The sequence below is a fragment of the Ambystoma mexicanum genome, chromosome 8, assembly GCF_040938575.1.
Source record: "Ambystoma mexicanum isolate Mex_15411 chromosome 8, UKY_AmexF1_1, whole genome shotgun sequence".
Taxonomy (NCBI): Eukaryota; Metazoa; Chordata; class Amphibia; order Caudata; family Ambystomatidae; genus Ambystoma; species Ambystoma mexicanum.
The window spans coordinates 406,584,264-406,597,717 of NC_090929.1; the positions used below are offsets into that span (position 1 = coordinate 406,584,264).

The window sequence follows — 13,454 nt, forward strand, 5'->3', positions numbered from 1 at the left end:
CCATAAATATGCACCCTAATCACATTTCTAAATGTTTTATTAACTTTTTTCATATGATTAACAAGTCGCAGATGGTGCTTTTTGAAATGTACAATACAGTAGTTAGATGTTGATCATAGGCACACAAGCAGATAGCTACTTTTTTCCAATAGGTTTCACTGTGCAGCATTTCTAGAACTGGATTAAAAAGTTTGAACTTCACATAGCACATGGCTTTTAGTACTTTCTAAGACTCGAAGTCTAGCATTATCCCAATAACTAATTGTAATTAATGCATCCTGACAATGCACACACACTTTATCTTACTAGTCAATGTCTGTATTAGTGGAATCGGTAGCAAAAGTTAGAGAAATAATCCTTTCGGTTGAGCAAAATAGTTTTCCCCAGACACACTGGGCGATGGAACCTCGAGATGAAGACGCTGTGGGAAAGAAATCTACATCTGGAAGACCACATCTTTGGGAAAGCAGTGGTAATAGAAGATAATCTAGCTTCCAATCATGGCAATCTTAATACTCTGCTTATGTAACCTGTGTTGAAAGGCTGGCTTTTGGCCAAGATTCTTGAATGCTCAACAACACAGGGGCTGACACTACTGTGACAACTACAACAACCAGGTTACACTCTGCTTGCGGACGTACTACAAAGCCCTTGCATGGCCTTTCTGTAACCTGACCGTTTTTACCAATGGGAAAAAGGCTCCAACAGATCACTCTCCTATAACACGTCAATATGAAGTCCTGCATTCCCGTCTGACCGCCAGCCCAGAATCTGATGCCAATTCAAAGGGGCAATCCAACCTAACAATTATGAACTTTTCACTTCATGATTTTGCTCCTGAAATGTTAAAGCTTTGATCAGATTGAGTTTGTGAGACCAACGGGTCAGTCGCTTTTTCAGTTGACCCAATATAATTCCATCTTACCAGTCTATGTCCACCTTGCACCATTAAAGCTCCACATGTTTGCACAGGTCTCCTCTATAGATTCAGAAATGTATCATGGGTGAAGAAGAATACATGAGCCCCAATAGGCCATACTTGCATCATTTCCCCTGACATTTGTTATTGACTGGACCTTTTTTTTTTAAATCAAAAAACACACCCAAGACGAAATTCTGTAGGATGGCTCGTGCCTCGACATTTCCAAGTTGATAGATAATCCCACCCAAAACAAAAAGGTGCATTGCCTCTCAAGCCGCTTTTACTGTACTTCCACTGGTCCGCAAACAAACTATTAATTGTCCAGGTACTAATACACAAGTACACTCAGATTCCTCTCAAATGAGTAGCCAAAAGGAGCAAGACATTTGTGAAAGTCCTTGGAGCTTGTGTTAAAATAGCAGCACCCTGATCTAGCAATGTTCTCCCAAGAACTTGTTCAAGAACTTTCAATGCTTCTTTATAACAGGCACATGAAAATAAGCATATTTTGGTCCCAGAGCACATAAGTAACCTCCTTCCTGAATCAAAAGAAAGACAATGTATGTCTTTTCTTTCACAATACACTCGTTTAACGCCCCCCCAAGTTCATACTGAGCTCATATCTATTTTTTCTTTTTCTTATCATGAGAGCAGTACCCCCCCCCCCCCCCCCGTCTGGCCCTGCACCAGACATACCCAGTTTCGCTCAAGGACAACAGTTACGGGACTCGACAAAAGGCTCCTCCAGTAACTTTTCTCTCATCATTGACATGAAAAGGAATTCCTGGCCCATGCCTGGTGATTAACGTTGGTCACGCTCCAGAGATGAGAATGTTACTTCCTCCACTTCTGGTGGATGCTCAGTCAACTTCACCAACAGTTGTTACCTTCAGCACAGGGCTTTCTCTAAGCAATTGTGGATGGGACACCAAACTCTTCTTCCTCTCTTCTCTGGCAACGCCCCCTCCCAATCCCCCGTACACTCCCCACACCCCCTGAAGGTTGGATTTTCCATACACATAACAAATTTCAAACGCACCAAAGATTCGGACAAGGTCTATAGCCTAGTGGTGACTCATTCTTGTTGAGGACAGATGTTTTCTTCTCTAATACCCCCCCTTATTACTGCAGCGTTTCTTAGGTTTGGGTATGTTTGCCCAAATTGCTTTTAATCGCGGCAAAGTGACCCAAAAATAATTTGATCGGGACTCAATTTAAACGCACATGCATTTCTTTTTGTTGGCCACGCCTCCAATTTTAAGGAAACGGGGGACACCCTTGGCCCCCCCAAAATTGCAGAGTACCAACCATGGGGAGCAGGGGACACCCCCGCAACCCCTGCCCTCCAGGGTTGGTATTTTGCAATATATGCAACCAAATTGCCCCAAAGGCCAAATCACCCATGCAAAATTCAACCAAATTGGCCATTATGTCAATTGTTTTAGGTCAAATAGACTAATACTGTTTCTTAGGGTCCATCTTAGGAGTTTAGCATCTTTCTAAAGAGCAACGCAATGCCTACTAGTTTATGCAGCCATAGCAGATGTCTCCTTTGCAAGCCTTTTCTCATGCTGGTACTCCTTTTACTTATTTTAATTAATAAATGCAGAACCCACAAATGTTATTTCGTAAACACTTTCCACAGGTCCTGAAAAGGGACATTTCCACAGCTTATGTTAAGTGGTCCAACTAGCTAAAAAAATAAAATAAAGGAGGACTCAAACCGACTTCCAAACACTGGAACAGCATGACGGACAAATCAACATACAAAGAAATATTCTACAAGCTCAGTAAATATTTTGGAGCAGCAACTCTTAGAGGTTCCTCTCCTACCGGACAACAAAAAAAAAAGAATTCGAAAAGGCAAACTTGGCATTTGTAACAGATAGCCAGAAGCGATTAGTTAGCGAGGGTCTGGCTGAGCATGTGCCCCTAGAGCACGTTTTTCATTTACAGTGATTGTTGATGAATGAAAAACAAAAAAAATAGGGATTTTACTATGTTAAGTGATAATGCTCATGCGTCAGGGGTTCTCAGCCTCGTAGATTGGCATATATTCAAAAGGTATAAGTCAATATTTCAGTTTGTACCATGTAGATTTACCCCACAGGCCATTTCCCAGAAAGTGACCTAGTCATGCCAGTTTGGCCAACAAGAATATGTGTCCATGGGGGATTCCAAGATGGCTGCCGACCACAGATAGACGTGTCGGCAGCCACTCCTGCTCCTGTATCATTTTAGAAGTAGTTCCACCACCCCCAGAGCACTGGATTATAAGGTCGATATGAGCGTAAAGGAGAGCAGGGCCTCTCGGTGCAACTCAAGGAGCCCGATCGTGGCGATCCAAAAGGGAGCGCCGTTGCAAAGGCGGAGTCAGCGAGAGCCCAATAAGGCAGACAAAGGACAACAGACGGCCCGGGAGGGAGAGAACGGAACATCGAAGGAAGATCAAAACCAGCAGCAGGGAATGATGGATCCAGACCACGGGCCGTCAGAGCACAGCAGGGCCGGAGGGAACTCCGAACAGCAGCCAGCAGTGCTGAAGGGCTAACCCGGAGGCGGGAAAGGAAAGCCACTGCATGCCCTGCCAGAGCCATTCAGGAGGAGGCGGCAGCGTAGGAACCGGGCAGTAGGAGGTGGAGAGTAGAGACGGGAACAAGCAGCAGAGCCGAAGGCTCGACCCGGAGACAGGAGTTGGAGTTAACCGTCCTTGCCCGGCAGAACGACGGAGGAGGAGGAGGCGGCAGCGGTGTCCCAGGAGTGGCACACACAGATAGCTGCACGACTAAAGACCCGACAACAGCCAGTACTGTGGTGGGCCCAAACCGGAGGAAGGCGACTGTAGAAAAAGGCGCTTGCACATTATGCTGGTGCCACGGAGGAGGCGGATTGGGAGCTGCTCAGATAGAGGAAAGGAAGAGACCCGCTCAGGAAAAGGCAACACGATACTACAAGCAGTAGGGAGGGTGTGAGAAAGAGGACATAAATCTCCAGAGAGGGACACGGACCCCGGGGGACCACATATGAAGGAGCAGCTGGCAGAAAGATAGGAAGAAGGGCCCCAAACGGCACAATAGAGCCAGGCATTGAAAATATCACTAGCCACATAAGAAGAAAGCAGTATGCCCCAGGCCCCACGGAAGGAGGTAGCAGGCCTAAGCCCAGGGAGAGGCCTACAATCATTAACCAAGGATAGTAAGAAGGGGCAGCTCAGGGAGAGGAGGCTCCTGGGGGTTGCAACAAACCTGCAAAAGAACTGATGGGGTGTGCCTAAAGGGACGAATCACGGTCATAGTAGATCAGAGGGGTCTGTTGGAATAAGTGCGGAAGCCCCCCCCCAGAACAGCAACATCGAAGGGAGCACAGGGCAAGAACATTTGGGCAAGATGTCATCTAAATTCAAAGTCAGGACCACCAAGCAGATCCCAACAGCGGGGGATATGATGGCCACCCTCCCCACATTGTAGGCACCAAATGAAACAAGGGACTTGGGTAAGAGTATGCAGGTGCTGACGGACCACAGTGACCCCATGGAACTCAGACAAGTATCCCCAATGTCCAGACGGGACTTCCAAAATGATATGTCGTCACTCCAGACGACCCTTAATACAGTTCAAGGTAACGTGCACCGATCTGAATACAGCCTTGGTGGAAAATAACGCAGGAGGTGGGCCGACTGGGTGAAAGGACCGATATCCTTGAAAGGGGCCTGCAGGAGGTCTATAGAGACACCACGTTGAATAGTGAGGCAATTGAACGGCTAAGCGTGGCGACCCAGAACTTATAACTGCAAATGGAGGACATGGAGAACAGGTCAAGAAGGCTTAACATAAGGATTAAACAGTTGCCGTAGGATAGAGACCTGAAGTGGGTGGCACAGAAGATTTTCGTATACTTGATTGGAGGATCGGAACCCAAAACAATAGAGTTGGATCGGATACGTAGAGAGGGTAAGCTAATGAGGGGCTTGAATGCAAGACCGAGGGACATATTGGCAGCATTCACCAGATATGGACAAAAAGAAACAGTCCTTTGAGCGGCGAGGGAACAGGAGCCAGTATTGTACAACGGTCACCAGATTTCCCTATATCAAGACTTGGCAGCGAGTATTCAAGAGGCGGCTTAAGGGCCCAATAGTTAAAGAGCTGGCTAGGCGGGGCATTCGATACAGAAGGTCCTTCCCTTTTGTCCTGTGGTTTGAATGGGAGGGGGTACAAAGGTGCATTGTGTCTCCAAAGGAAGGGGCCGACATTCTACACTTGGACATGGGCCAAGAACGGCAGGGAGAAAGCTCCCCCCAACCGGAGAATCGTGCAAGGCACAGGCCATGGGAATGGGTCACGGCAGGGCGAAGGAGAGTGTAACTACGAGGCCCATGCCCGAAACAAGGTGAAGAGACCAAAGGAGGGGGCACAGTGGATGAATAACAGTGGGCATGACAAGCCCACGAGAGGGGGTGGTGGACTGGGCAGAGGAGAGCAGGTGGACGATTCATTTTGGAACCAGTAACGGTGGAGGGTGCAGGGGGGATTAAGAGGATGGGTTGCGAGATTGATTTTTAAGGTGGGAGGAGTGAGGAACATCCCGAGGTTGAGAGGGGAGGAAGAGGGGAAGGTGGTTAGGGTGGTTGAAGGGGGTCAAACGAATCGGGGAGGATCCATGGGCAAGGGGAGATGAAGGAAGGTTGAGGGCATGAAGTGGGGGGGGGGGGACCACGGGTTACCAGAATGTGGAGAGGGCCAGGAGGGTTATTGCACAGGAAAGGAGGCAAGGGTAAGCATGGAACAGAGAGTCACCCAAATTCAAATGGTCCACACATAATGTGAGAAGGGTGAATACCCCTCTCAAGAGGAAGAAATTGGAAACATTCACTAGGACTTAAGGGCTGGATGTACTGGTGATTCAGGAGACTCATCTCTTGTAGAAGGACCAGGCGAGGCTTAAATTGCAGAGCTTCTCCCAGATATTCCACGCATCTGGACCAACAAAGTCAGGGGGAGTAGCATTGGCTATTAGGAATAGTCTAGAGTTTAGAGTTTCTGGATCCAAGGTGGATAAAGGAGGAAATAATAGTAGGGCACCACACAAAGGCATCTCATATACTTTGGCCTCATTGTACACCCCAAATACCAGACAGGAGGGCTTCTTGAGAGAATTCCTAAACGTGTTGGAAGGATTTGTGAAAGACACATGGTCTTAATGGGTGACTTTAACCTGGCGTGGCATAGGAATCAGGATAGATCTGGGAAAGGAGGAACAGGCCGGGGAGCGGTAGCGTCGGCTGCATTACAGAGAAGGTTTGAGAGTTTGAGGTTATGGGACGTATGGAGGGAGGGGGAGGGCTACACGTCATGTCAAGTGTTCGCGGAACACAGTCGTGAATCGATTACATTTGGGTATCTGCTTGCTTGATGGGGGCAGAAGAAGAAGTAGAGGTGGGTCCCATGGAGTAGATGACCATAAAGTGGTACCAATGACAATCTATGGGGGTCCATACCAGGGGTGTGGAAGTGGAGGGTCCCGCGGGAACTATTGTGTGACCCAGACATAAGGGAGAACCTGGAGGGGAAGATTAAGGCCTTCTTCGAGCAGAATGAGAGATCCGATACGGAGGAGAGCATCCGATGGGACGCATTTGAGGCTACAATGAGGGGAGAATTTATTGCAGCAAAAGCGCAGAGGGAGAGACAGTTGAGGGCCCTCGAGGCTCAGCTTGAGGAGGAGGTTGACAAAGCAAGAAGGCGTGCAGGGGAGGCCCCCTCCAGGAAATCATTAAGGGCCTATGGACAGGCAGTGGGACAGCTAGGTGTCCTCAGGACTAAGGGAGCATTGTTTATCCACAAAGGTTCTACGCAAAGGCTAACAAGGTGGACGCACTACTGGCAAGGCTATTGAGAGGGGGCTGCAGACACCAAAGTAATTGAGGCAGTAAGGGATGATACAGGGACCCGTCACTCTCACACGGAAGACATCGAGGAGTGTTTTTCCAGTTACTACACGTTCCTATACACATCGCAAGACCTCCAGAGTCAACAACAAATAGAATGCAATGCCTGGAGGGAATGGTTGCATGTCATTTCATCTCGGGATGTTTTTAACACAGACTTCACCCCGGAAAAAGAAAGAGGGGCTTTTGGCAATGGCGGGAAGGGGGATGTAGGGCGATTTGAGACATGTACCAAGGACCAACCATCAGATCGTTTGTAGAATGCAAGCAGGTGTTTGGGGTGGATGCAAGAGAGTGGATACGTTACTTTGAACTACAGCATTGGCTGCTAAGCAAAGAGATTAAAGCTGCGGCCAATAGACAATTTACTCAATTTGAACAATTCTTGATAACCCATGATGGGACCAAGGGCCTGGTTTCAAACCTATATAAGATACTGGATGATACCACTCCTCGAGCATCATGGGCATACATGGCTCATTGATAAACGATGATCAGGAGGGAAATTAGTAGGGAGGAATGGGAGAGATTGTGGAGACCGATACCAAAGGCGACTAAGACAGCTCAATTACAAGAAGTGTGGTATAAGATCTTGTACGGTTGGCATCTGAGAATGTTGGAGGCAGTGGGAGAAATAGGCACCGGGTCCCATATATGGTGGCAATGTCCAGAAACTAAACCGTTTTAGAGCGGGGTTCGGGAGGCACTGGGACAAGCCTTTGGGAAGGGAGGGGAAGAGTTCCCTGGAGCTGGTTTTGTTAGGGCTGGGTGGAAAGGCAGAGGAGGGAGAAGGTATGGGGCAGATCAAGGCACGGATAGTGCGAACATTGGCAGCAATTACACTCATAGCCCAAAGAAGGAAAGGAGCCATGGTTCCTACCACACACGATTTGCTCCGCAAAGTGTGGGAGCTGGTGGCGTTGGAATGGGCTACTGAAGCTATGAACAATAACCTCTCCAGATTTGCCAGAGATTGGGGGACGGGGTGACATTCTTGAAAGATGATTATAGAACCCTGTGGTTCCCCCAGAGCCTCAGACTTTTGGACTCGAGCTGAATGGAACCATACGAAATGACCTCACAAGGTTCAAGAAACACTAAGGATCATGGGGGTGGGGGGAGAGAAAATGAGGGTTAGGGAGGGGGAATGGAGACAGTGGGTGGGGGAGTTGGAAGGGGAAAGTATAACTTGTTGTAAAATCAATAAAAATAATACAAAATACAACATTTTTAAAAAGTGTATGTGCCCATATGGACTTATTTAGCAGGTCAGCAACCTTCCAAGCACACGTGATAAGGACATGTGGCCAGCTTACTCTGGATAGCGAGTATTTGCAAACTTCCAGCACTCCAAACTGTAAATAGACAGGATGGGCAGTTGAGTTTTTCAATGTTCTACTACTCCTGGGCAAGGTTTGTCAGAGTGTGTATGTCTCCAAGGAATTGTTATCATCACATAGTAACAAAGTGCAAGTGTCAGTGAGTTCTGCTTCATCAGGGTGGTAGGCATTTGCCATTTTTCACCACAACTGGACTGCATGTTTGGGTGAGGCGGGCAAGAGTACAGTCTTTCAATTGTGGTCAATGAGGCCACTTAGTTTGTTAGAGGATGCATGTGACTTTGCAGTAATGTTGTCGCATATCTTAATAGTTTGGTGTTCTTGTTTAGGTGTACTCATTTTCGTGTGTGGGTTCAGTGTTTTATGTGAAGGCTTTGCAGTGTCTGTATGAGGGATGATTTTGAGGGAATCTATTGTTGGGATTCCCACAATTGTATTATATTTGGGGTGTGGGTGTCTGTGCCCATTTTTTAAAAGGTGCTTGAAGTGTGGGAAGGTAGAACATGAACTGGCCTCTTGGAGTTTGCTTGATGTGTTGTGTGTGTGTAAATTTAACCGTTACTGTTCAATTGACCAGTAGGTGGGCTTTCTGTGGGAGTATTCTAGCATGGATAGGTTTTACACCATAAAACAAGGTAGACCAACATTTGACATATTTTGAGAACTGCTTCAACCACATTACACCCATGGATGCTGGCCTATCTGCTACCTAATATTTGAATGTTGTAACCAACGTGGTTGATAAATCTAAATCAGTTCATAATCTTGAAATATAATTAAAAGACAAACTCTAGCGCCAGGCACAAATTAACAATGTTGAACATTTTACAATCATCCCCCCAACCGGTGCACCTTCCTCAGAGCCAAAACCCACTACAGATTGGAATGTTGAACCTTCATGGCCATCCGACCTCTTTAGTCTTAAACCGCAAGCTTCAAAGCATCCAGCTGCCAGATTCATCCTCAAGTCATACAACCACATCACACTCACTACAATAATTTCACTGCCACTTGGTTTTGTATCGCCTTCAAGACCCTCGGCCTCACCCTTACTGCGGTTAACCTCAACTGCCCTAGCTACCTGCAAGCCTGTGTCAAGATACACCAACCACCAAGGACCCTGCCAATCCATCAGCTCTCAACAACTCACTACGCCAAGATTCTCAAAACACCAACTACATGGCTACAGCCCCATGGCTATGGGACTCTTCTCAAACCCTTCTACAATTAAGTCTACTTCACCTTCAGACTATACCTCAAAACACATTTGTCCCACTCCTCTTACTAAACGCTCTCCCAATATCTCTTCGATCGCTTTCACCCTGCACAATCTTATCCTCTTTGGTTCCTTAACCACACATCCCTATGCCTCATGTACAGAAATGCAATAACCTGTCTTGCATGAGCTGATTCCACATAACTAATACATGAATAACTCCTGGGTTGCTTATGCATTGTGAGTGTAGTTTATATCCAGAAATTAAAAATATCTTATTTGCAAGTTACAATATTTGGGGGCAAAGGATACCTGGTGTGACACGTACAAACTTTGTTGTCCAATGAGGGTGCTACTACCATAACCTACAGTAAGAATAGAAAGGAGACCAGCTCTTTATAGATGAATTAAGAGAGTACAGTGTTACTTACATTCGTGTGGCCCGAGGACAATTTCTTTGTCGTCATCTAGGGACAAGAAATCTGGTGGCTGTGAACTACTGAGGAAAAAGGAAAAAATTGACACTAAAGGATACAAATCAAAAGATAATCTGGAAACAATGACAGTACATCCAGAGTTCTACGATTTACTGCTCTGTGCAAATATAAAGAGAAGGCTAGGTTTCTAAATCAATGTTTGAAACCAAATATTAGTTGTATTAGCAGGTGTGACTGTTAACGCCTGCCTGAAACGGGTCCTCTCTGAGCTGAAACTACCATAAAGGCTTAGAACCTTAACTTTTAGAACAAGCAAACAACTGAAAAGGTTAAAATAATGAAGATTACCTCTTTGGTAGCGCAGGGAGTCTTGATTCTATTAAGGACACAGAGGCGAGCATTATGTTTCAGCTTCTTGATTTCTACTCTTCCAGAGGATTTAAAATCTTCATATTTATTTAATAATAATATTTTGTGTAACTGTAAACCTCAAAACAGGAAAAACACTTTCCAAACTTCATATACCATGAACCCAAGTTTCTCTGGTAGTCTCATAACCATATACTGTCTATTTCCCATGAACCACTTCCTGGCCAGGTCCTTTCCTCTTCCTTTATGCTTTTCAACTAACATCCGATACCAACGTCAAACACTCCAACTGGGCAACAGAACACGCCGATCTGAACTGCGCCTGAACAGACTTCTTCAGATATGGGACTCCTCATGGTCCACACCAACTCCCTTGCTGGCGAAACATCGCTTCCCTCAAACCCTAACCCACTTTTCTGGTCATCCCCTGCCAAGAAAGGAACATATTAGGGAGTGCAATATGATGCAATAGCATAATCTACAAGCATCACAGCTACAGCACCCTATGCTTTGCATCATTTGGTGGGATAATGCTTGCCTCTGTGTCTTAGAATCAAGACTCCCTGCGCTACAGCAGTGGTAATCTACATTCTATGTCAAGACTGGAGGCGAGCATTATGCTTGTTCAAAGCTATTCACTACTGCCGCTGCAACACTCGTCATCAGCTTCAATTAAAAAGTCTTATAAGTGGCGCTGCTAGACCAATCGGCCGTTTTCAGGACGTCCTGAAGCCTAGCCCTGACTTTGAATGCTTTGGAAGCCATGGCGCTGCTAACGGAATGAGCTCTACGCGTCACACCAATGCCTTCCAGAGACATGATCTCTCACACCCATTGCGTAACAGTCACTGCTGCCAGTGCTTTAAGTGGCTTCCTGCACATTGTAAGCAATTGTGACACCCCTGCAGGTCTCACTTCCTCTGCCCTCGCCTCATATTCCTTGATAAAGTTGGCAACGCATAACTTCAGCTGTTCTAAAAAAATAGGGGCACGAGATAACCGCTGAGTGGCATTTAGTCCTCTTCGCAATCGAAAAGGTTACTCCATCTGGGCCAAAGGACTTCCTGTCCACCTCGAGGGCTTTCACATCCAACACTCTCCTACTGGACAATAGGCATAAAAGCATCACCAACTTTCCCGAAAGGTGATGGTCCGAAAGATCCCGGTTATGCAGCCAGCTAATAAATAGCTGCAAGACTGCGTCGACGTCCCATAGTTGTGAAAAGTTAGGGGGGCATCAACCTCACTACAGCCGTGTGCTCCCCCTAGGTGCTCGGTCTAACTGTTCATGGCCTGCTGAAATCGCTGATCTGTAGACCCCTATGGCTCAGAAAGCTTTCTCCCCTGCCCCCCGCTACTAGGGATGCTCGAAAATTCAGCACTTGCACTAAAGGCGCCGAAACGGGATGAAGACTGTGCTTGCTGCACCATAGGCACCATCTCCCCCATGCCGCCTCATGATGAGAGCTTCGAGCGGGCCCAGGACTGTTTAAGGAGTTCTTCAGCTGATCCCAAAATTCTGCAAAACTCCATCTGCTCCTGATACTGGCTGCATGCTAGTAGCAGCAGCTGCCCGGTCCTCGTCAGAGGATGACAATTCCCTGCTGGGTCTGACAGAAGACCCTCCCTGGGAGGAAGCACTCACAGGAAATCCAAAGAACGTTCCATCAGAACTGGAAACCATCCTTGCGACTTCCAGTCTGTGGCTACTAAGATCACAACTACTCCCTCTCTCTCGCATCACGAAGGGGGGAACACATTGTGCACTGCATTTGACCATGCTTGAAAAAAGTGTTCTGTCCCCCGATCCTCCAGGTCCAGCTTCCAGCTGAAAAACGTTGGTAACTGTTTGTTCAAACTGGTTGCGAACAGGTCGGTGTCCAGGGGACCCCAGAGGGCTGTTATCTCAGCTAACACCTCCTTGTGGAGCATCCAGTCGCTGAAGTTGTGCCAGTAACACAGGTTCCAATCCACTACCATGTTCTGCATGGTCGGGCGGTACTCCGTGGTCAAGGAGATCTTCCGATCGCGGCAGTAATGCCAAAGATCCTTGGACAACTGAACTAGCATTCGCGACCAAGTGCCTCCTAGGTGGTGATGTATCGGACCGCCGAGATGTTGTCCATCCTGAGCAGGATGCAACATTCCGCTTTGCCCTTCATGAAGGCCTTGATCATGAAAGAGCCTTCAAGTAATTCTAAGCAATTTATGGAGGGACAACTCCTCCTGTGACCAATTGCCGCCCGTCTCCAGATGGCTGCATCTTGCCCCATAGCCTGCTTTGCAGCTGTCCAACTCTATAATGAGCTCCGGGACGACCCCGAATATGGCCCATACGGTCCAGGCTTCCATGTTCTGAAGCCACCATTCAAGCTCTAGTCTCCCTTCTTGATCCAGGGATACTAGCTGATGGTACCGTAGACCCCCTTGCAAGTGTCAAATATTTTGCCTCTGTAGGGGGCCCGGAAAGATAGCTTGTATGGATGTTGCCAGAAAGCCGACAATTCTCGGTAGGGTCGAAAGAAATATTTTGTAGATGCTCACCTGCTTGGGATCCTGGGTGGCGGTAATAACCTCACCCTCTGCGTCCGCTGTTGCTGTGCCATTGCGCCGGGAAGAACGCATCCCGTTTCTGTGACTCCCAATAGTGAGCTCTTGGGTTCTGAGGCCTCCTCTGCAGCGGGGACGACCAGGAGCACAACCTGTACCGCAACCGTTCCCGGCAAAAACGCTCAATGGGAAAATTTGATGCATGGTTGCGCTTTTTCGAGGGCTGTATATGTGCCCACAAAATGCCCTAACTTCATCAAATAGAAGTCCTTGCGCAGCTTCGCCGGCTTTATAGGTCGCTAGGTCTCTCAGCTTTGAGTCTATCTTTAGCAGTAGTCCTCTTCTCCTCTCGTACGAAAGGGCACAATTTGCATTCCGTAGGAGGCACACGTCTTGGTGTGCCCAATTTTTTAGGGTGTCTGGGTCCATGGCTCCCCGGTATCCTACGCCCTCTCGGCTAGGTCCATGATCTTGGCTGTGGGACTGGTCATGTCCAGTACCTTCTGTTGGCAGCCTTTCCAGGCGCGGTTCATGCCTTTCCTAAGGTCTCTGGAGGCTTTCGATATGAAAGTGATCATCTCCGGATCTAAATTGTGTGTTTCTGGCACTTTTCCGGGTAATTCCGGTCTGGGGCATTCTTACTGGATCCTTAGTCTCACTTCTATCGGCTTGG

At 47.3% G+C, this 13,454-nt stretch overlaps 1 protein-coding gene across 2 annotated transcripts in view; it reads right to left on the reverse strand.

Moving 5' to 3' along the window:
* MIIP (migration and invasion inhibitory protein) overlaps positions 1 to 13,454 on the reverse strand; it is a 157,796-nt gene that overhangs the window by 24,471 nt on the left and 119,871 nt on the right. Inside the window, exon 5 of one of the 2 annotated variants that reach the window (XM_069609904.1) lies at positions 9,857 to 9,924. In XM_069609904.1, the coding sequence (XP_069466005.1) occupies positions 9,857 to 9,924 (68 nt within the window). The remainder of the gene's footprint in view (positions 1 to 9,856; positions 9,925 to 13,454) is intronic. The other variant, XM_069609905.1, reaches the window with a different exon arrangement.